This window comes from Hipposideros armiger, unplaced genomic scaffold (genome assembly GCF_001890085.2).
Source record: "Hipposideros armiger isolate ML-2016 unplaced genomic scaffold, ASM189008v1 scaffold_34, whole genome shotgun sequence".
In the NCBI taxonomy this organism is placed as follows: domain Eukaryota; kingdom Metazoa; phylum Chordata; class Mammalia; order Chiroptera; family Hipposideridae; genus Hipposideros; species Hipposideros armiger.
Genome location: NW_017731384.1, coordinates 1,603,606 through 1,629,021, shown reverse-complemented (window position 1 = coordinate 1,629,021; position 25,416 = coordinate 1,603,606). Strand labels below are relative to the sequence as shown.

The following is a 25,416-nucleotide window of genomic DNA, read 5'->3' as shown; positions in this document are numbered from 1 at the left end:
CAACATCCTCCACAACTAGACTGAAGAACAAAAACGACAGCAACTTGTCTGTTCCCCTTCCCCCAATTCCCCAGCACTGTTCCCATCCCCCAATTGCCCAATAAAAAAATCTTAAACAAACAAAAAAAGAAATAGTGACCAACTGCTGTATTTAAAGTCTCTGTCATGTTGCACGTTAAAAAACAAAACAAAAGTAGTATGCTTAATATTTGAGGAAAATAAAAGTTTAGAATTTCAGCAATGAATTAAAATTATGAAAATAAAAACTCAATAGATGGACTGAACAATGGTTTAGACACAGATGAAGAGAGAATTAGTAAACCGGAAAATAAAACATTTGTGAATCAAGGACACTATCCCTGAGAGAGTGAAAAGATAGCCCTCAGAATGGGAGAAAATATTTGCAAATCGTGTACTTGATAAGTGTCTAGAATTCAGAATATATAAAGAACTCCTACAACTTAACAAAAGGGCAAACAATGCAATTTAAAAATAGTCAAAAAACTTAAACAGACGTTTCTCCAAAGAAGATACACGAATGGACAATGAGCACATGAAAAGATGATACTCAACATCATCAGTCATTACAGAAATGCAAATCAAAGCCACAATGAAATACCACTTTATATCCAGTAGGATAAGTAATTAAAAAAAAATAATAATAATAAAAGGACAACAAAGAAGTGTTGGTGTGGATGTGGAGAAATTAGAATCTTCATACATTACTGATGATAATATAAGATGGTATAGAGCAGCGGTTCTCAACCTGTGGGTCGCAACCCCTTTGGGGGTCGAACGACCCTTTCACAGGGGTCGCCTATGACCATCGGAAAACAAAAAGATATTTACATTATGATTCATAACAGTAGCAAAATTACAGTTATAAAGTAGCAACGAAAATAATTTTATGGTTGGGGGTTACCACAACATGAGGAACTGTATTAAGGGGTAGCGGCATTAGGAAGATTGAGAACCGCTGGTATAGAGGCTATATAAAACAATTTAGCAGTTCCTCAAACAGTTAAACACATAATTACCATATAAACCTTCTCCCTTTTCTATATACACATGCCAAAGCAATGAAAACAGGTTTTCAAGCAAAAACCTGAACACGAATGTTCATAGTAGCATTATTCATAACAGCCAAAAAGTGGAAACAATGTCATTAACTGGTGAACGCATAAATAAAATGTGGTATATTTATACAATGGAATATTATTTAGCAATAAAAAGGATGAAGGTCTGCTTCATGCTACAATATTGATAAATCCTGAAAACATTATGCTAAGTGAAAGAAGCCAGACACAAAAGGTCATATGTCGTAAGATTCCCTTTATAGGAAATGTTCAGAACAGGCAAATCCAGAGAGAAAGTAAACTAGTGGTTGCCAGGAACTACAAGGAGGGAGGAACAGGGAGTGACTGCTTGATAGGTACAGGATTTCCTTTTGGGGTGACGGTTGCACAACACTGTAAGAGTACTAAAAACCACTAAATTGTAAACTTGAAAATGTTTAAAATGGTGAATTAAAAAAAAATTTATGTAGATCTATACCATCTACTCACGTATTTATTCAAACCAGACGCCTAGCAATCTTTGTTAATTTCTTCCCGACACATACCTTTGCAACAAATGCATTAGCAGCTCTGCAGATTATCAACCTAAAATAAATTTCAAATCTGCACGTTCTCTCCATTTCTCCTACCACTACCATAGTCCTGACCACTATCATCTTTCCCCAAAACTTCTGTTGGTAGAAATCTAGTTTATTACTTAATCCTTGGATTTTAGAAATTTTACCAGGATATGTCTTAACTTTTTCCTTCTCCTTACACTCTGGATGCTTTTGTTTACTATGCTGATGAATCCTTCTCTTTCAACTGTTCTTTTTTTCTCTCTCTGTAACTATGATTAGATGGATTTCGTATACCCTAGACCTATTTTTCAAGTTTCTTTCTCTCATAATAGATTACTTATCTTTGGGCTTTCATGAATAAACTTGAGCCTAGTTTATATGGAAATAAATTATTTTACAGGTTTATAAACAAAGAGGCAAGTCATTAGTGTAACTCACTGACAAATCCTTTTATTGAGAAAAAGCAGCATTAGATTTTTAAAAAGCAATATAACTAGAAGACTGCATTTGATTTAATGAAGCTCCTCTTTTCACTTGAAATGTTCCAATGTTAAAACTTAGCTGATAATTTTAGAATCCAATAATACTCCTTAAGGAATAATACTGCAATTAGTCCAGTCTGGATGTCCTAGTTTACTTTTCTGCTTAAAAATATTTTCCTCCATCTTCTCTGTCCCATAAATTGTGTTTGAACTCATTGACACTAAAAGAAAAACTAAAAATACATGTTTCAACGAAAGAAAAGTACTGGTAAGCGTTCACAGAATTTGACTGTATTAGTCAATCTTTCTTGGGTAAATAGCAAGAAACCTCAAAATCTCAGTAGTCTACAACAACATTACCTTTATGCTCATGATATCTGCAGACTGACTACAGGTCAGCTGATCTAGGCTGGGCTGTCAGGTTCGGAACTATTCTGATGTGTCTTTGACATTGAGCCTAGTCGCAAGGAGGCAGTGAATACACCAGGAATGCTCTTTTCCTGGTATAATAGATCACAGGAATACAGAAAGCCAAGTCAAATCAGAGGAGCATATTAAGACATTCCAGTTGGCACCATTTCGTGGAAGCTACTGAAAAGTTGTGTAGCAAACGGAATGAATATATAATTTTATAACAGGAAATAAGTGAAAAATTGGTAATTCAATTTACAAAGCATAGCAGATAATATTTACTGATAATCCAAATTACTCAATCTTTATTTTCTACCTTTCTTTTTCCTACCATGTTTCCTGCTTCAATCAACCAAATAAATGTTACTGAAATAATGTGATGGAGATATGGCAGAATGAAATAAATTGCTAATTTGACAGAAAAAAATTCAGTTATGCTGAACACCTGGTGATTAGATAGTCAAAAGTTGAACTAAGAAAGCACAGCGATATCAATATATGGACACAAAAGGAATGTTAGGGGTGGTTATGATTCAATAAAAATTTCAGTCATGGGCCGGCCAAGTGGCGCGTTGGTTAAGAGCTGGCTTGGGCCCCACTTCGGATCCCACATGAGGGCCAGTGACACTGCCCTCTACAGCTAAAATGGTGAACAACAGCTCAACCTGGAGCTGGGCTGCCATGAGTCGCCAGCGACGGCGTAGGCTGCAGCCCCTGCTGCAGTGGGCTGCTATGAGCTACCATGAGTGGCTGGCAGCCAGTGTGAGAGGCCCGCAGCCGGTGTGAGCTGCCGTGAGCGACTCTTGAGATCGGCTGGCGACCGATCTGCCTCAACCAGGAAGAGCGCAATGATAATACCAACATGGGCCAGTGAAGCGACGTCCTCCACAACTAGACTGAAGAACAAAAGGACAGCAACTTGTCTGTTCCCTTTCCCTGATTCCCCAACGCTGTTCCCCTCTCCCAATTCCCCAATAAAATCTTTAAAAAAAAAAATTTTTTTTTAGTCATCACTAGTCATATTTAATAGATGATTATTAGATATTAAAGCTTAAGTAAATAAAAATATTTTAGCCTAATGCAATACCTAGAGAGCTGCCTTCTAATTTTTCAAGTTATGTAAATAATCAAAAATAACACTTATAAATAAAAAACCAGCATGATAATTCACTGAATTATACATCTGATTTGCAAATTTTTCAGTTTACATGTTATACTTCAGTAGAAGTTTAATTTTTTAGAAGTACACAGAAAAATAAAACAAACCATTGCATGATGATAAACTAGCCCACAAAGTCAAAGAGTTCTTACATATTTCTGAAACAAAGGGGTTTTGCCTAACGTATTCCAAATGTCCTTTTAAATCAAGGCTTACACCAACCACTTTGTTACTTGGTAATATTCTCATAACAAGTCCATTCATTAGGCAGGAAACAGGGCAAGAGAAGTGTAAAAACTAGTACAGGACCATGTGGTCAGACAGCATGATTGCCTATGTAGAAAATTCTAGGAAATCTATAAAAAAAAAAAAGCTTGTAGAAAAAAATAAATGAGTTAGGCAAACTCAAAGGTTAGGGTCAATATACAAGAATCAAGTGTCTTTCTATATACTAGCAATGAACACTTGGAAAATAAAAATGTAAAAAAATCAGTATTATTAAACTAGTGCCATTAAAAACACAAAATAATTAGAAATAAATCTAACAAAATATGTACAAGAGTATAATATTTGTACACTGAAAACTATAAAACATGATGAAAGAAATAAAAGACTGAGTTTGTGGTTCTGAAGATTCCCTATCATGATGTTAATTCTCCTCAATCTATAGGTTTGAAGCAATCCTAATGAAAACCCAGCAGGCATTTTTTTTTGGTAGAAATCAACAAACCGATTTTAAGTTTATATGTAAAGACAAAGGAACTTAGGATAGACAAAATCATTTTGAACGAAGAAAAACAAAGTTTGGAGTCTCACAGTACTTAATTTCAAGACAATTTCAAGACTAAATGTAAAGGACAGTAATCCAGAGAGTATATGGTATTGGCACAAGAATGGACACCCAATCAATGGAACAGGGTAGAGAGTCCAGAAAAAGACCCACATAAATATAGTTAACTAAGTTTTGACAAAGGTGCAAGGGCAATTCAATGTTGAAAGGATAATCTTTACAACAAACAGATTTGGAATAATTATATATCCACATGCAAAAACATCAACCTATACCTTCACCACATATGATGATCAAATTGATATGGATCCTAGACCTTAATGTAAAGCCTAAAATCACAAAACTTCTAGAAGAAAATATAGGAGAAAAATCTGTGTGACTTTGCGTCAGGCAAAGAGTTTTTTACAATGGACCCAGAAAAGATGACCCACATAAGAAAAACTGATAAGTTGGAATTCACAAAAATTTAAACTTCTACTCTTCAAAAGATACTGTTACAAAATGAAAAACCAGTACCAACTGAGAGATATATTTGTAAAATAAATACCTGATAAAGGACTGCTATTTAGAATTTAAAAACTCTCTTAATTCAGTAACAAGAAACTACCCCAATTTAAAAAAATAGGCTAAAGATTTGAACAGACACTACACAAAATAGGAGATATGTATGTCAGATAAGCACGTGAAAAGATACTCAACATCACTAATCATTAGGGAAATACAAAATAGATGTCACTACACACCTAGTGAAATGGCTAAAATTAAGCTAACAAAACCAAGTGCTAGGAAGGATGAACTAGAACACTTATATATTGCTGTTGAGAATACCAAATGGTATGCACAACTTTGGAAAACAGTTTGACAGTTTAAATATAAACTTACCATATGACCCAGCAAGCCAATACTTAAGACATTTACCCAAAAGAAATGAAGATACATTGCCCACCCCTCCCCCAATTCAAACAGCAGACTTATTCATAATCTCCCCAAACTGGAAACTACCCAAATGTCCATCATCTGGTGAATGAGTAAACAAATTGTGGGATATACCAGGGGTGACAAAAAAATGTATACAGGTGTACACTTTGGTCAGCATTGCTCAAGCAGTAGTTCCCTGTAATCAGAAGTATCTGGACTCTGATGGTAACCACTTTGAGCACCTCTTGTAATTGCAGAAGTCAAACGTGACTTGTATTCATCTTTTGTTATCGGTATATATAGAGTATTCCAATTTTAATAGTTTTCCTTTCTTAAAATGTATATATTTTTTGCATCCTCTGTACATACAGTTGAATATTACTTAGCAATAAAATAAACTACTGAAATAATCTCAGAGACACAGAGGAAAAACTGAGGGTTACTAGTTGGGAGGGGGTGGGGATGAAGGAGAAGCGGAAGGGATGAGACAATACAAATTGGTAACTACAATATGGCCTCAGGGATAGAAAAGACAGTCTGGGGAATATAATCAATAATGTTGTAAATACTTTTTAGTTGGACTCATGTCTTGTTAGGGAGACCACTTCATAGACGGTGTAGAGGCCTGAACACCGCACTGTATTTCTGAAACTGATGTTCAATAATATTTTATGTCAACTATAATTATATATACATATAGTCACGGGATGTGAGTAGAGTGTGGGAATGGAGTCAATGGATTTGAATAGATAAGTATGATATCGGGGGTGGGAGGGCAGTGGATGGGGGAGGGGAGTTGTTATTTTGTGAGGGGTGTAAAGGATAACGATTGCATTGTTCTGTACACCTGAAACTAGTAATAAAAGAAATTAAAAAGGAAAAAAGGAAAATAAAATAAAATAAACTACTGATATATGCAAAAAAAAAAAAAAGATGAATGAACCTGAAGAGCATTAAAGCATAAGGAGCCAGAGTCAAAAAGACTACATACTGTATGGTTTCATTTACAGAATATTCTAAAAAATACTATAGTAACAGTTGACAAGGATTGGAGTTGGGGGAAAGGGACTGAATATCTATATGATGATGAAAATAAGCTATATTTGGTTTTAGTGGTAGTTACCTGACCATATATGTTTGTAAAAATTCATGGTACTATATATTAAGAGGGGCAAATTTTACTGTATATAAACTTCAATAAACCTGACTTAAAAAGCCCTAAAGAACTTTGTGATAATATGCTGACTGTGTGTACATTTATGATTCACAAACTTTTCTGATTGTATGTTTTATTTCAATGAAAGTCTACTTTTTAAAAGTACAGAGAAAAATAAAAAATAAAAAAAAGTATAGAGAAAAAAGATAGTATAGGTGATAAACTGGCCCCTAAACCAAGTGTAATCATGTCAAACACATTGTACATAATAACAATGCATAATTTGTCAAAGGGTTTTCATGTATTTCTGAAACAAGGGGGTTTGGCCTAAATTATTTCTAATGTTGTTTCAAGGGAAGATTTATCCCACTCTGAGTCTGCACCATTCTCACAAGTTAATGTATTAATAAAAAAATAAGACAGAGAAAGTTTAATAACTAATACAGAATCACATAATTAGAAGCAGAATATAATTAGAAATCAAAATCCTTACTATTGTCTATAAGGCTCTACACGATCTGGCCCCACCTACTTAATTCTCTGACCTCATCACATCTCCCAATTTCTCTGACTTCATCACTTCCCGCTTCCATCATCAATTCACAATACTTCTGTCACACTGGCCTTTCAGTTCCTTGATCTGGCCAAATTTATTCCCAATTTATGACCTTTGCCTGTTTCTACTACCTAAAATACTCGGTCCCAGGATCTTTGCAAAATTGGCTCTCTTTTGTCTTTAAAAGGTCCTAGCTCAAATGTCACCTCCTCAGAAAGACCTACCAGGACTGATCTAAAGTTGCCCTCCACTCTTTTCCCCACCTCTCATTTTCTATCGCATAATCCTATTTTATTTTCTTGATAGCAATTATTACCTGAAATTCCCTGCCTTTTTTTGTCTCACTCCTCTAGAATGAAAGCATCATAACAATAGGGACTTTCTCTAGCTTGTTTATTGTGCTTGCCCCTCAGCCTGATTGAAACCTAGGTACTGGGGTAGCCTCTGGGTGGGCAGGGGTGGCACAGCTGACTCAGGCCTCAAGTCCTCTGCGGGGGCCCAGATCTGGCCCTTCCATCTGCCTGGGATGCTCTGCCCTAGCACAACCTGTCAGCATTCTCTTCTCAATCATGTTCTCAGCATCGAAGAACATCTTTCCTTAAAGTCTTTAATGCACTGGCTAGGATCTCTAGACACAATTGAAGAAAAGTAGTGAGAGGAGGCATCAGAGAGGGGAAATTCAGCTTTTCCCTACCGTCTGCAAATAGAAGGGAATCTTAGTGACATAAATTCTATGTGAAAAAGCCTTTAGAAGGAGCACTGATCTTATTTTGCAGGAGAGAAACCAGAGAGGAGAGACAAATAATGTAAGAATGGTGAGAAAGCCTTCAGTAACCATGATTCCCATTAGAGACATGGGAGATTCAAAATGAAGAGAAACTCGTCAAATAATTTTAGAGCACGACAGCAGTTGGTCTATAGTCATCCCCAAAATGTACATGAGATCTCACACTGAAGACAAACTTTATTAATGTAATCAATGCGTAAAGTTCTTCAGAAAGATCTCTAGTCTTGTGGTGTGCAGAAAATACTGGGAAGAAACTCTATGAACACAAGGACTTAACTTACAGGAAAACCTTCAGTGGGATCACTCATTTACTGCTCACCAGCGCATCCATCCACACTGGAGAGAAAGTCTACAAAGGAATGACTGAGAAAAAGCCTTCAGTAGGAACATTAAGTTCACAATGCCTACGTGAATATACACAAGAGAGAAGCACTATGACTATAATGAAGTCAGAAAAGCCTTCAAAAGGAACTTTATTTAACCTCACTGAACACATGAGTACATCCTGGGAAGAAAGTCTATGAATGCAATGACTGTGGATACATTTTCAGAAGTCACTCATCCCATGGGAAAAATGTGAGCACACACAGAGAAGAAAAACCGTATACGTGTAATGAATGTGAGAAAGGCTTCTATGGTCCCTTTTGCCTTTACAGACATGAGAATTCACACTGGAGAGGGAACATGAATATATACAATGTGGGAAAGCCTTCAGCCAAAAATTTTCCCTTGTTCTGCACAACAGAATTAATATAAAGAAACATATGTAAAAAATATGAGTGTTTAACAAATACCAGCAAGGATATACAGTAATTCCTTGGTTTGCGAGCATAATTCGTTCTGGAAACAAACTACTTGTATTGCAAGACATCACTCGTTTACCAAGTTAAAATGTATTAGAAATGTTTGCTCGTCTTGTGCAACACTGGCAAACCAAGTTAATGCAATCTAAGGTTTTACTGTATATTTGAAAAACATGATTAGGTTCCAGTTTGAGGAGACGCAGAGTAAGCATATTCCAACTTTCCTCCCCCACTGAATACAACTATAAACCCTTGAAAGGATACATAGAGCTCACTTCCAGTTTCCTAAAAGGGAGGGAAAAAAAACCCCCAACTGAGAGGTACTAATGAAGTTCACAGTACAGGAGCACAGGCTTACCAGAAGACTGAGAGCTGATCATAGAACTATAGAATGCTTCCCTCCTGCATGCCTTATCATTCCATTACTATTTACTGCAGTTGTTTTTACCCAGTTCAGCACATGCACTTTTCAGCAGGAACTTACAAGACATACTAAAAAGCAAAAACACAGTTTGAAGAGACAGAATATACATCAGAACCAGACCTAGATATGGCAGAGATGTTGGAATTATCAAACTGTGACTTTAAATACTTAGGTATAATTCTAACAAAATATGTACAAGATCCATATGAGAAAAACTACAAAGCTCTGATGAAAGAAAGCTAAGATCTAAATAGATACAGACAGAGTCCATATTATGGATAGGAAGAATTAGTATTGTCAAAATGTCGGTTCTCCCCAAACTGATTTTTTAGATTCAATGCCATCCCAATTAAATCCCAGGAAGTTATTTTGTTTATATCAACAAACTGATTCTAGTGTTTACATGGAGAGGCAAAAGACCTAGAATAGTAAACTCAATATTTGAAGGGGAAGAACAAAGATGGAGGACTGACACTGCTAAACTTCAAGACTTACTATAAAGCCACAGTAATCAAGGGAGTGTGGTACTATGAAGAAATTAATAAATAGATCAGTGGAACAGAATAGAGAGCTCAGAAATAGATGCACAATCAACAGATCTGTAATAAAGGAGTGTGGAGTGGCAATACAATGGAGAAAAGATAGTCTTTTTAACAAATGGTGCTAGAACAGCTGGACATCCACATTGAAAAAAAATATATCTAGAAACAGACTTTATACCCTTCACAAAACAATTAATTCAAAATGGATCACACACCTAAATATAATATGTAAAACTATAAAATTCCTTCAAGAAAACATAGGAGAAACTCTGTATGACACTGGGTACAGCAGTCACTTTTTAGATACAACCCTACAGGCATGATCCCTAAAAGAAATAACTGATAAGCTAGACTTCATTAAAATTTAAAACTTCTCTGTGAAAGACACTGTCAAGAATATAAGAAAAGCCTCAGACTGGGAGAAAATATTTGCAAAAGACACATTTGATAAAGAGCTATTACCCAAAATACACAAACTCAACAACAAGAAAATGTAAAGCCCAAGCAAAAGATCTGAACAGACACCTCACCAAAGAAGGTGTATAGGGGCTGGCCGAGTGGCTCAGTTGGTTAAGAGTTCGCTCAAGAGTTTGAGCTCTGAGCAACAGTGGTTCAATTCCTGGCCTGAGCTGAGCAGCCGCTGAGCTGCCAACCAGTGGCAGGATGGCTCAGCTTTAAAAAAAAAAAAAAAGAAGGTATATAGATGGCAAATAAGTATACGAAAAGATGCTCAACATTATATGTCATTAAAGGATTGCAAATTAAAACAACAAGATACCACTACACACCTATGAGAAGGGCCAAAATCCAAAACACTAACAACCTCAAATGCTGGCAAGGATGTGGAACAACAGGAACTCTCATTCACTGCTTGGTGGAAATGCAACATGGTCAATTCACTTTGGAAGACAGTTTGGCAGTTTCTTATAAAACTAAACACACTCTTACCTTACAATCCAGCAATCGAGCTCCTCGGTATTTACCCAAGTGAGTTGAAACGATACATTCACACAAAAACCTGCATATGGATGTTGAAAGCAGCTTTGTTCATCACTTTCAAACTATGACGCAACCAGGATGTCCTTCAGTAGGTGAACAGACAAACTGTGTGGCATCCAGACAATGAAGTATTATTAGTGCTAAAATGAATGAGCTATCACACCATGAGAAAACACGGAGGAAACTTAAATGTAAAGCTAAGTGAAAGAAGCCAATCAGAAAGAGGTATGTACTATACAATTCCAACTGTGTAACATTCTGGAAAATGCAAAACTATGGAAACAGTGAAAAGATCAGTGGTTGCCAGGGACTAGGGGAGAGAGGGATGAATGAATAGTCAAGAGTATAGAGGATTTTAGGGCAGTGAAAACTACTCTGCATGATACTGTAATGGTAGATATATGTCAGTATACATTTGTCAAAACCCACAGAACATCAAGATTGAACCCTAATGTAAAGTATGGACTTTGGGTGATAATCACGTGTCAATATACCGTATTTCCCCATGTAGAAGATGCTCCCATGTATAAGATGCACCTTAATTTTGGGGCCCAAAATCTGAAAAAAAAATGTATTACATAAAGTTATTGAACTCAAGTTTTATTCATCATAAAATTCATACAACTCCTCATCACTGTCAAAACTCCCAACCATTAGCTTGTCCTCATCTGTGTCTGATGATGAAACACTGTCTTCATATATTACCTCGTCCTCAGTTCCATCTGTGGCATCTGAAATCTACAACCACTGTATAAGACGTGCCCAGTTTGTAGACCCCAAATTTTTCAAAAAAAGGGTGTGTCTTATACATGGGGAAATACGGTAGGATCATCGCTTGTAACAAAGGTACCACTGTGGTACAGGATGTTAACAGTGGGGGAGGCTGTGTGAGTGTGGGTGCAGGAGGCATACAGGGATTCTTTGTACTTTCCATTCAATTTTACTGTGAACCTCAAACTACTCTAAAGTATAAAATCTATTTTTTTAAATGTAAATACACAAACATAAAAACAAACAAAAAGGATACATAGAATAGCTATCCGAGGACTGTGAAAGCAAACAGCAGTGGGCAGATTGCGAAAGAAGTACAGAATATATAGTTCCACTGACGTGGTGGTAGGTTTACCATGTTTTTCCCCCTGGTATTGCCTAGCCTAGACTCAAAGGCAGCCCAAAACTCTTAAGTGTACACCAAGTAAGAAAAAACTCCAAGAAAAGCCCTCCCATTCTGGTGAGGAACAAGCAAGTGGCCCTTACTGGTCTGAGAAACTAGGGGAAGTCCTCTTTTTCCCCTTTCTCCTCCATCCCAGTCTCCAGGTGATTCTATAACAGCAGCAGCACAGAGATGGCAGTGGTGATTGGGCAGGTACCTAAACTCTGAGAGAAGGTAATCTTTTTCTCTGGCCCCAGGAACTGTGACCCTAACAGTGTGAAGCAAATCCTCATTGTCTTGTTTCCTCTCTCTCCTCTTATCACTTGATCAGGATACAGACACGGTTGCAGGAACTGAACAGTAGAACAGGAAAACTAAAGCCCCTGTTTAGCCTAAGTCTTGGAAGGGAGGGCCAGAGGAGCTGGAAAGTGTTGGTGAAATTGGGGCGAGGAGGGATACCAAAGAAATCCATCCCATCAAATTTTGTATGAACTTCTGAGTTCTGCATGCATGGTCTTGCATGCATGGTCCTGCATGCATGGCTCACCTCTGAGTTCTGCATGCATGGTCTTGACCCTAAACAGCATACCACAGGCTTTGAGAACAGAGCAACAAGATACACCACCACCCTGGCCCCAGAATGGATACTAGGTCACATACGTGGGACTGATCTCAATAGTACTGCAAGTGCTTAGAAAACACAACTGACAGATTTAAACCACAGACCCCAGAAGGCAGGTAGGAACCTGTGTCCTGAACATAATCTCTGGTTGACTGGCCACCAACATACACACAAAAAATCAACATTCTCCTTAGGTTTTAAATAAAACCAAGGTTTTCTTTTCATAATATTCAAAATGTCCAGGATATTATCCAAAATTGTATGGCATATGAAGAAATAGGAAAATCTCAACTTGAGAAGTCAATAAATAGACATCAATCCTGAGATTACACAGATGTTAGTGTTAAAAACCAAAGACCTTAAAGCAACTACTAGGTTGTCGGAAAAGCCATGACACATTTTTGCAACGAAAAACATAGAAAAAATACATCATGACTTTTCTGACAACCCAATATTACAACAATGCTTCGAAAAGTAAAGGCAAACATTCTTGAAAATAACAGAAAGAAAGTCTCAAAATCTGGTGTGCATTTTACACATACAACACATCTCCCTTCTGACCAGACACATTTCAAGTACTCAACAGCCACTTTGCTCCTTGGGTTATGTAACCCACCAGATCCAAAGTTGCTTAAACTTTCTGTGGCAGACAGGGATCTAGTAAAGTGCTTACTGCAGGACTTTAGGTGAATCTCAGGGTAGAACTCTAGCATTTTATTTAAAAACTATGCCATCGTATGCAAATAACCAATATCCCTTTTGGGAAAAACAGCATTTGGCTTACCACAGGGCCTTAGAATGAATGCTTGACCATGGGCCACCATGTTACCATGTGACCTGGGCAGCCCATCAGGAACTGAGTATTGCTGAACCAACAAAGCAATATGGTTGGTGTGTACTGCAGCACTTCATCATCTAAAGAAAGAGGTGTCCATGAGATCAGACTTGAGACGGTTCTGAAGGTACAAACAATTTGCATTAGCAAGTGGCCCAGGTGCCCAAGGTTCCTGCTCCTGCTATATTGTTCCTTTTCTCTCAATCTGGACATATTTGATCTCATGGAGAATTCTCTGTGACTATGTCACTGGAGGGGGAAAATCAGGCATGTTTACTGACAGCTCTACACGATAACACGCAGATGACAACAACACTACAGCCCCAATCTGCAGTAGGTGTGAAGGACAGTGGAAAAGGGAAACCCTTCCAGTGGCAGAAATCGGAGACAGGGTACCTAGTGGTTCATTTTGCCTGGAAGGAAAGATGACAGAGGTGCTGTTCTATACTGACTCATGGACAGTGTCTAGTGGTATGACTGGATATTCAGGGATTTGGAGTGAATGATTAAAAAACTGATGACAAGTAAATGCAAGGATGAGGTATATGGACAGACCTCTTTGAAAGGGCACGTAGTAGGATATAATTTATGTCCCATAATGCTTACCAAAGAGCAAACTGTAGAGAAGATGTTTAATAACCCAGTAAATCAGATGACCTGCCTAGGGGATTCAGTCAATCTCTTTACCCAGCTACTCTATCCTTGCCCAATGGGCTCATTAACTAAGAGGCCATGGGAGCAGGGATGGAATTTATACATGGGCTCGGCAATATGGACTTCCACTCACCAAGGCCAATCTGACTATAGCCACAGCTGAATGCCCAACCTGTCAACAGCCATGCATGCTGCATGTACTGGGGAAGAGGTAGATGCATAACCCCAATACATGGTACCATTTATGGGATGCTCAGCCAGTTATCTCTCTACTCGTTTCTAACTCCTGGTGATTTACACTTCCTTCTTAATAAATCAACCATGAATTTAAAGTAAATATTGTTCATAGTGTGACGGTTTTCAAGTTGTCTAAGTCTGCCCCCTTGTGGGAACCAGCTCTTCAATCTCTCACTAAGAATAAAACTTACTAAATTCAGCCTACACCTCAAATGAAACAAAACAAAAAATGTATTTGCTCAATAATAACTTTACCCCAGGCTTTACTAACAGGTTCCTTCCTCATCCTTTGTTATCCAACTATTTGTGACCCTTCATCAAAATTTATAAAATTTTTCAAACAGGTTTTTTATTATTTTTACCTCTTGCCAAAAAAATTCAGATAAGAATATTTTAAATCAAAATATTTCTAGATGTCCAACATCTTTTCCAACCTTTTTAGCTGCCATACTTTTATTCCTTTTCTTTCATAAATATGGATAAGCAAGGAGTGGTTTCGACAAGGCTTCAGTGTTAACTAGGCCAATTATCATAATGCTGTAGGATACTTAATATGTTCTAACACAAAATGTGCTTGGGGTTTGCATATTCCCAGAGTTTAAGATGTTACTAAATAAATTACTAAGAATCACTTTGAAAATATGAACACCCAGATGAGGAAATGGTGGAGTAAATAATGGGTTACTTATGCTATGGACCATTATACAGACTTTAAAAATATTAGAATTTAAGTATGTTCTTGGAGAGCTGGCCATGCTATACTGTTAAATAGGGAGAACAGAACTAAAACTGCATTTTATTTTTAAAAATATTCAAACTAATACACACATACCACCTTGCATATGCTAGCATATGAGTTCAGTGACATATTCCTAGCACCCCAAGATAATGAGAAAAAGTTGACTAGAGGGTCAATTTCAAGTTTAATTTTATAGAAAAAGAGTGTTACACAAGAATAATCAATAGAAAGTTAAATATCTGAAGAAATACAGGACTAGAAATAAAGATACTTCAGAAGGATTTATCATTTAAGGGCAGATCTTTTTTCCCAAGTCTTAGCCAACCACCAACAAACAAAGGTTCTAAATACATGCCACTAACAAGGCTGATTTGAATGAAACTTTGGGCGCAGACCAGTATAAAACCTGAAATCTTTTCCTACTAAAAATAATACCTACTTAACAATTCTGAGAAATAAATGAAGATTATATGAAAGCACTTAGCCCAGAGCCTGGCACATACGTATTATTAAATGTTATGTTTATTTTCCTTATTCCTAAAGCAATCTATTTTTAAAACTAAATGATTTTTTATCATAATGATAAACTACTAAGACAACAAAATAATTTTGTACATTAGTAATGCCACTATACCAGGTATACTCTTACACTGAGATAAAGAAATTATACAATGTATACTGAAATAATTTTCCTTATCATTCTATATAATAACACGCTGTTGGCTTAATGAAGAAATCTTTGTAACTTACCAGACTGAAGAATAATTTGTGTATGTTTCAAGAGCATGAACATCTCATTTCTACTAAGTATTTTACATATTTACAAGGACATAAAAAGAATCAGAAGATAGCATATTTGACATTTTAGTACACTATTACTATAGACACACCAGCATGTGCTAATCAAATAAAACTGGCTATAAATAATGGGAATCATGCAAAGCCAAACACTTTCCCAGTATTCAGAATGAGCTAGTCATGAGCAGTATTATACAAATACACCTTGTTTATCAGAGCCTAATGCCTGCATAATGTGATCTTCGTAAAGTAAATCAAAATTGGGTTTCAACCATATTACACTGGCTCATGCACTTCTCTAATATATAGAATCAAATAAATTCAATTTATGTATAGATGACCTCTAATGAAGAAAATCATTTGATGCAAAAAATGGAGCTAGTACAACAAAAAGCAATTCTGATGAGTAACCCATGATTCCCAAAATATAGAACCAGGATTCTTAGAATTAATGCGCTTCTGTCATCAATTTGATGGCCTAAATGCAAAACACTGGCAATGTGCTAGATGCAAAGGTCCTACTGTTAATGAACTCCTAGATTACTATGAAAAATAGAAATCCAATAAATAAGACCAAATAACAGAATCCAATTATATACAATGTGCTATATTGGAAGGCAGAAAATAACCATCCAACATTAGAAGGCCACACTGGGGTTAAACTGGCCCAGTTTTACAGTCATATTTCAAGAGCCTCATTTCACAAATTCAATAGATAGCTGATAGTCTGACAAATTACTTACATTCAAGAAATTTCTCTCACTGCTTTACTTTTTCAATGATGTAAGTAATAGAAGTGAATATTGGATCAATATGTGGCCAGGGCACAGCAATATACCTTCCCAAGCACACTAAGTGCTAGATATATGCTCATTCCTTCCATTCAATAAATACTGACAAATTTTTATATACAAGTGTTCTAGGGCCACAGTGGTGAACAAGACACAATCTCTCCTCAAATAAAACCTATTTTATAGTAGCTGAGACAATAATAAACAAGTAAATAAATAATTGATTTCAGGCAGTGATAAATACTGTGAAGGTTAGGGCTGGGTATTTAGGTAGGACGGTCAGAGAAAACCTCTTTGACCTAAGCAGAAATCTACAGCCCTTTCATCAAGAAAGAGTGAGTGTGCAGGCCTTGCAAAGAAAAACACTCTTAATATGTTTAAGCAAAAAGTCCAGCATAGATGAAACAGAATTAATAATGGAGCAGTTGGGAGGATGTGGAGTTAGAGTATTAGGAAAAGAGCAACTCAGGCAGGATCATGTAAGAAATGATAAATACTTTGGAGTTTATTCTGAATGTGATAGGAAGCCACTGGATAATTTTTTTTCAAGTTTGGGGAAATACATGATATCATTTGTTTTAATAAGAGCACTATAGCTATCAAATGGACAATAGACTATGTGTTGGCAAGAACAGAAATAATAAGTTAGGACACTATTATGGTAGTAAAAAAAATGATGGTAGTTCAGACTAAAATAACAACAACATAGGTGGTGTGGGAGTAACACAAAATGTATTTTTAAAAGAACAAATTCTTAAAGCATTATAAAACAAAACAAACAAAAAAAACATAATGGAGGAGACATGTTAAGAAATCCATGGGAGACAGAAACTAAATGTAAGTGGACTGAGGAAATTATAGCCCAGAGCATGTGTAGGAGGATAACTGTGAAAGATGAGTGTTTCCAGGTCTGTTTTAAGCACAGAAGCAAGAGATATAAGGAGCAGGAAGTGCCAAGGGGCAGTAATCTAAATGAGTGGGGTGGAACTGACTCAGGCCATCTCCCATCTCCTACATTTGATAAGCAGAAGACAAAAGAGGTATCTGCCCCTAAACTAGAGCAGTGAGTATGGGTATGTTTGAGTCAGAACCCATTATACCTGAAAGGCAGATCAGAGGCTGATCTAGCTAGTTAACACATAGGAGAGAGCGCTCATGTTCAAAGGATAAGACAACTCACCAGACATCTTACCTTACATGTCTGCTATTATTACTGGAGAAGAGACATTAAATAGAAACCGTCCACAATCAGACAGGGCAGTTTATCAGGCATTATGCACCTGTATAAGCATGTTAGTTGTTTAAATTTAGTGTTTGTTCAGAACAGACTGGTGTCTGTTCTGGTTGGTTGATGTTTATGGCATACTAATTACTAAGTATTTTGAATATCATCCCTCCAGATAGGCAAATACAAAATATAATAAAATGAAAGGGCTCTGGTTCTGGGTTAAGATGGAGTAAGCACACTCCACCTTAAATGATATAACCAAAGTCCCTGAATATAACTGAAAACCCTGAAGAAAATAATAGAGCAACAATTTAAGGACTCTGAAATGTAAATAATAGTAGGCAAATTGTGAAAGGAAACCAGAACTTAAAGGACAACCAAATGAGTGGTACATTTCCTTTGTTTTTTATGTTCCCAAACTCCCAGCCTGAACTCAAAGGAAATTCAAATCATGGAACTGCACACCAGGGACAAACAGGAAGACATACCCACAAGACAATCTTTTCTTTTTGGTTAGAGTATGAATGGGATGGGGGAGGAGGGTTCCATATGGGATTGAGAGAGTAGGAGAAATCTCCTGGCTCTTTTCTCTTTTTACCTTTCGCTTCCAGCTCTTCCTCCAGGTAAGCCTATTTCACTATTTGCAGCTACAGCTGAAGGGATACTTAGTAAATTTCTGAGGAAGGGGAATCCTTTCTGACTAGAGGACCGGTGGTATGAGGAATGTGACAGAACTAAAAGGAAAAATAGATAAATCCACACTTATAATCTGAGATTTCAACATTCCTCTCCTAGTAATTCACAGAACGAGCAGACAGAAAACCAGCAAAGATACAGAAGACTTCAACACTATCAATGAATTGACCAGTTTGACATTTATAGAATCTTCCGCCCCCAAAGAGCATAACATACATGCTTTTAAAGTGCACACAAAACATTAAAGATAGATCGCTTGGTGGGCCTTAAAACAGGTATCAATGAGAAGTGATTCAACTCGGGCCGGCCGAGTGGCGCGGTGGTTAAGAGCTGGCTTGGGACGCCAGAGGGCCCCAGTTCGGATTCCACATATGAGGGCCAGTGACACTGCCCTCCACAGCTAAGATGCTGAACAACAGCTCAACCTGGAGCTGGGCTGCCATGAGTCACCGGCGACAGTGTAGGCTGCAGCCCCTGCTGCAGTGGGCTGCCATGTGCTACCGTGTGTAGCCAGCAGCCAGCGTGAGCGGCCAGCAGCCGCAGTGAGCGGCCGTCCAGAAGCCGGCGACTGATCTGCCTCACCCGGGAAGAGCGCAATGATGGTGCCAACTTGGGCCAGTGAAGCAACGTCCTCCACAACTAGACTGAAGAACAAAAACGACAGCAACTTGTCTGTTCCCCTTCCCCCAATTCCCCAGCACTGTTCCCATCCCCCAATTCCCCAATAAAAATCTTTTAAAAAAAAAAGAAGTGATTCAACTCATAGAAATGGTGTTCTTTGACCACAATAAAATTAAATTAAAAATCAATTTGACAAAGGTATTTGTTAAATTCTCAAACGCTTGGAAACTACATCAACATACTTCTGAATAACACATTGGTTAAAAAAGAAGTCAAAAGGGAAATCAGACAGTATTTTTTTTTTTCAGCTGAGTCATCCTGTCATCTGTTGGCAGCTCAGCGGCTGCTCAGCTCAGGCCGAGACTTGAACCGCTGTTGCTCAGAGCTCAAACTCTTGAGCGAGCTCTTAACCAACTGAGCCACTCGGCTGGCCCTAGACAGATTTTGAACTAAATGAAAACACTACTCATGAAAGTATGTAAAATACAGCTAAAGCAGTACACAGAGGGGTATAGCACTAAAATTCCTATATTAGAAAAGAAAGTCCCAGTGTCAATGACCTCAGCTTCTACATCAAGAAACCAGAAAACGATCAAATTAGACTCAAAGCAGACAGAAGAGAGGAAATAATAAAAGATAAAGCAGAAATCAATGAAGTAGCAAATAGGAAAGCAATACAGAAAATGAATGAATACTGAAACTGATTCTTTGAGATAAATAAAATTGATATAGCTCTATATAGAATGATCAAGACTAGAAAGAATACCCACATTAAAAATATCAATAATGAGATTACTCCACTACAGATTCTACAGATTTATAAAGGTCACCCAAGAGGAAATAGATAATTCAAATAGTATTATATTGGGTTGTTGGAAAAGTCATGATGCATTTTTGCAACAAAAAACATAGAAAAAAATACATCATGACTTTTCCGACAACCCAATATTTATTAAAGAAATTTAATCTGTATTTTAAAACTTTCCCACCAAGAAAATTCCAGGCCCATATGGCTTCCTTGAGAAATTCTATCAAACATTTAAGGATGAAATAATAGCAATTCTACACAAAATATTCCAGGAAATTGAAGAGGAGGAAATACTTCTGAACATTCAACTAATTCATGAGGCCAGCATTACCCTGATACCAAAATCAGACAGAGACATTGCAGGACAAGAAAACTAAAAGTCAATATCCCACATTAACAGATTCAAAAATAATTGTCTTAGGAAATGAAATCTATCAACTGTACAAAAACAGGCCACAAGGGCCAGATTTGTTCATTCTGCTTTAGAGGACTGCTTCCCAACCATAATAGTCCAAATCAAATAATGAAAATATTTCACCAAACTGGTGAAAGGTTTCTATTAGAGGTGACTGCCATGGACATCAGCTACCCACCCCACTACTCTAACCCCAAGGACTGAGGACTTACCCTAACATCTCCTTTCCTACACACTGTTTTCCCTTGAATTTAGACTTTTTTCCACTTATTTTATGTATTTATCATCAATTCAAACCTGAGCCTTTCGTCTAAAACTTTTCTAAAGATAATTAAATGCACTGGATTTCTATCAATGTCATTTCCTGAGGCTTCTAACCTACTCCAGTTTGGTCTGGTTGCCCTCTGTCCCTGTGTTTTCATTGTCATCCTGAAGATTTCTTCACCTTTCTCCTTTGTTAAATTTCCTATTTCCTGTAACCAATTTCTTCCTTTGAATTTGGTTGACTTTCTTATTTTGATGGATCACATCCTCCAACAGATTTCTTAGGAAAAGAGTACAAGGCAGGCTAAAAAACCTTATATGTCTTAAAACATCTCAATTTTATATCTGATTAATAGTTTCAATGCATAAGAAATACTACGGTCAAAATTATTTTCCTTTAGAATTTTGAAAGTGATGCTCCATTTTTCATTCAGTTTCTAATGTTACCATTGAGAAGTCCAAAGTCAACTGATTCCTGTTACTTTTGTATATGACACGTTTTTTCCTCTCTGGAAGCATGAAAGGTCTTCTGTTTGGCCCAGTGATTTGAAATTTCACCACAATGTGTCTTAGTTTGTATTTATATCTGTCCACTGTGCAGAGCACTCAGCAAGCCATTCAACCAGGAGCCTCACATTCTTTAGTTCAAGAAAACTCTCAACTCTCTCTCTCTCTCTCTCATCTATCTAATTCTCTAAATTAAAACTAATTTTAATTTTCAATTACAGTTGACATTCAATATTATTTTATAATAATTTCAGATTTACAAAGTAGTAGATATTTATATAATTTAGGAAGTGATCCCCCCAATTAGTCTGGTACCCACCTGGCACTATACATAGTTGTTACAATATTATTGACAATATTCCCTATGCTGTACTTCACATCCCATGACTATAAGAATATTCTCGTGAGCCATTTAGTTGATTATTTCTTTCCCATTTTATCTGTTCTTTCTTTTGGGAACAACTATTATTTGAATATTGAAATTCCTGGACGGATCCGTAAGCTTCTTAACACTCCTCACTTCTTTTCTATAATCTTTGTCTTTCTGCTCAACTTTTTCAGAGATTTCTTCAATATTAATTTTCTAATACTTCCACATAGCTTTTTATCTCTGCTATCAGAATGTTAATGTCTAAAACCTCTTTTAAAATCACAATATCATTATTTTACAGTATCTCTTTGTTTCATGACTGTATTATTTTCTCTTATTTCTCTTAGGATATTAATAATGGTTCTATTGTTTTCCTCTACGAAATTTCTGCTCTCTCCAAGTTGCTTTATTCTGTTTAATTTAATGTCTATCATGCATTACATTAGAGGGTGTCTTTAAATATCTAGTAATCTTTGATTAGCTGCTCATATTTAATAGGACTAAAGACCTGATTGGGAGCTTTGATATGTGGAATGATTTAGCTGGGCTATTTATTTAAGGAATCTCTGATGACTACATTTGTGTGTGTTTCTTTTCAGTCAGATTCCTCAGAATGATTAAGTACAAGTATAAGCTAAAATTTCCAAATCAACTTGCATAAATTATTCCTCTTTTTATTCTGCAACAAACAATTTTATAAAAATAATACAACTCTAAAAATTGGGAAGAACAAAGTTGGAGAAAAAAGAGAACAAGTTTATGGAATAAATGAACCAGGAGCTTTTACAGGATTAAAACACTGCATATTTGTAAATCTAAGATATGTTTAGTTGTAAATGAAGACCCTAAAAATGTAACTCAGTAATGACTGCCTGAAATGTTGTAATATATTCATTAGCTTCGGTTCTCAATTCTCATTCTCTTATATTTTTTCCAACAATATTTTTTTTCTGTAACTGCTATATATTAGGTATTTACTCTTGGCACTAAAAATACAGCAATGAACAAATCAGACAAAAATGTCTGTAATCATGGAACATTAATGCTAGTTTTGGACAGAGAAAATAAAATACAAAGGTGATAAGTACTATGAATAAAAAGAAAAGTGGAGGTGCTAGTCGAGCAATTTTAAATAAGTTAGTTAGGGAAGGCTTTATCTGAAGATTTCGCTGATACAGAATATTTTTGCCTAGTTTGGAAGTTGTCACTTCAAATCAGTTAACAACCAATGATAATAAATTTTAAACAGAAAAGAAAAATAAGAAGATCCTAATTTAAGACAGAAATTATAAACAAAAACCATTTCTTCTGAGAGCTAAAACAACAAATGTTGTCTCGACAAAATTTTTAAAAGTCAGTGTGATGATACTCCAAGAAATGTTACTGTTAAAAATTTACTTTTGGTTATACTCCAAAAGTGCTATCCAGATATATGCCTCAATATGCTCCAAAATTACTTAAAACCTTAATATCATTTAAACAATGACATGAGGCTATTTTTCATTTTCTTTTATCATATAGCACTTTTAGACTGTAACATTTAAAACCCTGAAGTATCTAAACTAAACCCAGCAAAAACCCCAGTCCTCAGATTAAGTACTAGGAAGGAATAGCTAGTGTCTTTTCTTTTTAATTTAGTAGTAGATTCAATGAAAATTTACCTTGCCCAGAGCGGCTTTGGCGAGAGTCTACACTTGACTGTCTTCGATCTGGTGGTTCCTCGCTCCCTCCATCTGCATAAAATTAGAAACAGCATAAGCAAAAAGATCATGAAATTAATGTAATTAATGCAATATCTTCACTGCTTCCATCTATATCTTAAAACTACTATATCTTTTGTTTTAACTTCTTATAATTTCAATCATTAAAATATATGAGGACATTTCCTACATAAACCAAAGGTTCTTACCCTTACTTTTGTGGGGATGATTTACTGTCCCCTCTTAAAGTCTGGAGAAAGTAAAGGTGTTCTTTCCGTGCCCCCACACGTATACAGTCTACTTTGCATATAATGAAGCAATGTATCACCTCTGAAGTTCATTCACACAATTCGATGTTAAAACCCTTGATTTAAAGCAGTGTCTAAATTAATTATAGTTGCTTATTTGTCTAAAATGCATCAAATAATCCCTAGGGTTATACGTTTTACTATAATAAAAATGACATTTACATGTTTTATGGGCAATAAGAAAATTATATAATATGTGAAAGAGTAATATAAATCAGAATCAGAAAAACTCAGAAATGAGGAGTCAGAAACCAAGAAAGAATAATGAAACAAAAATCATTTCAGTAATAAAGACTAAACTACAAGAAACATAAGAGCAAATAAACATACCAAAAGATCTTAAAAGAAATAGAAGCCAAAAGGATAAAAGTCTTTAAGAAATTTTTAAAAAAGAAGATTAAAAGGGATTTGCAAGAAGGTGACACTTATCAAAGACGGGCATAAGGATAAAAATAGAAGTCCCTAAAGAAGAAAACCAAAACGAGAGAACAAAACAAATACTAAAAACTATAATTTAAAAAAGTGTGTATGTATGTGTAATATGTATAGTTATATGTCTATGTATATACTCACCCACATATACATACATACATGCGCATATATATAATATACATATATATATATATATGTATTTGAAACTACGTATTAGAAGAGCATCATGTGTACTTGAGATAATCAACTTAGAACAATGTACCAAGGCATTTTCTACTAAAATTACTGTACTTAAAGAAAGAGGGGGAAAAAAACCCTTCCTAGCTCTAATAAAAAAATTTAGGCAACCAAAGTGACTAGAGAGAGACATCAAAGTAAGGACTACTGATGAGCATTAAATATACAACTGACTGTAGAATTAAGACTCCAAATGGTTTTTTTTAATGGAGAGATTATAATATGCAATGGCTATAAGATCTGACAATGTAGATACAGTACAACCATAAACAAATGAGGGAAGAAATGGAGAAAGCATAAATGAAAGAAAAAAATTTAACTGATTTCAGTAATCAAAATTGGTGGAGGTAATGTTTATAAACAGAGAAAAAGCAAATGAATAATGATATACTCCAATTCTATCATCTCCTTGAGAACCAGAATTCTCAGTGTAGGAAGACAGGAACTACAGAAATAATAACAGAAGCTAAGTAAAAACTCTGTAGCATTGGCTCTATATTGAAAACATCAGTAGAATCATGTAAGTACAGGTGTATTTTAGCTCTGTCTACTGAAAATGCCCAGACACAGTGCCTGAACAAGTAGCAATAAGCCTCTCTAGAGCCCAGACTGTGATCTTGAAATGCGATTCCCCATTAAAATAAACCAAGATTTCTTAAAGAACTAGCTGGTTTAGCAAAGGAAATGTACTAGATAAACCTTGAACGTACTGACATATTCAATAGCGAGAAAGCTATCAAAGACAATGTACAACTAGGGTCATATCAAAAAGACTCAGCGAAGAAGTTTTCACTGCCATGTGATCATAACACCATCTTCTGAGGTTAACAGGGACCCATGTCATTATCTTGAAAACTGGAGAAATAAAAGAATTAAGCAATTCATCCTACATTTCCTATATAAACTGTACTAATAGGCAAAGAGTACATAAAAGAGATCTTATAAAAATTATTTCAGATAATAAATGAGAAACAAGATAGAATTAGAATAGCACTATTTCACAACTTGCAATGAACTAAAAGCTCTACAGGCCCCAAGCATTAAAGGCCAATACCATCAAACAAGAGTAAAAAGCACACATGATATGCCTCCTGATGATAGGACCACAACAACTACAGTTTTGCCCAAGCAATCAAACTTTAGTCTAGTCAAATCTCTGAATCTAGCTGTCAGTTTTCAGGAAAAACAAATGGCAGAAAAAAAACGTTAAATTGTTCCTGAGTGCACAATCAACAAAATTCAAACTGGAAAATTCTGCAGGTCAAACAACACAGGTCTTTCAACAGATAAAGAAAAAAGGAAAAAGTATTATAAAGTTTGAAATTATGATGGAATAAA

General features: G+C 36.0%; 1 protein-coding gene across 9 annotated transcripts in view; it reads right to left on the bottom strand.

Moving 5' to 3' along the window:
* Nucleotides 1–25,416, bottom strand: part of TANC2 (tetratricopeptide repeat, ankyrin repeat and coiled-coil containing 2) — a 302,761-nt gene that overhangs the window by 195,292 nt on the left and 82,053 nt on the right. For 8 of the 9 annotated variants that reach the window (XM_019637800.1, XM_019637801.1, XM_019637807.1 and 5 more), the window contains exon 3: nucleotides 23,063–23,134. In XM_019637800.1, the coding sequence (XP_019493345.1) occupies nucleotides 23,063–23,134 (72 nt within the window). Of the gene's footprint in view, nucleotides 1–13,222; nucleotides 13,354–23,062; nucleotides 23,135–25,416 lie in introns of all 9 variants that reach the window. The other variant, XM_019637802.1, reaches the window with a different exon arrangement.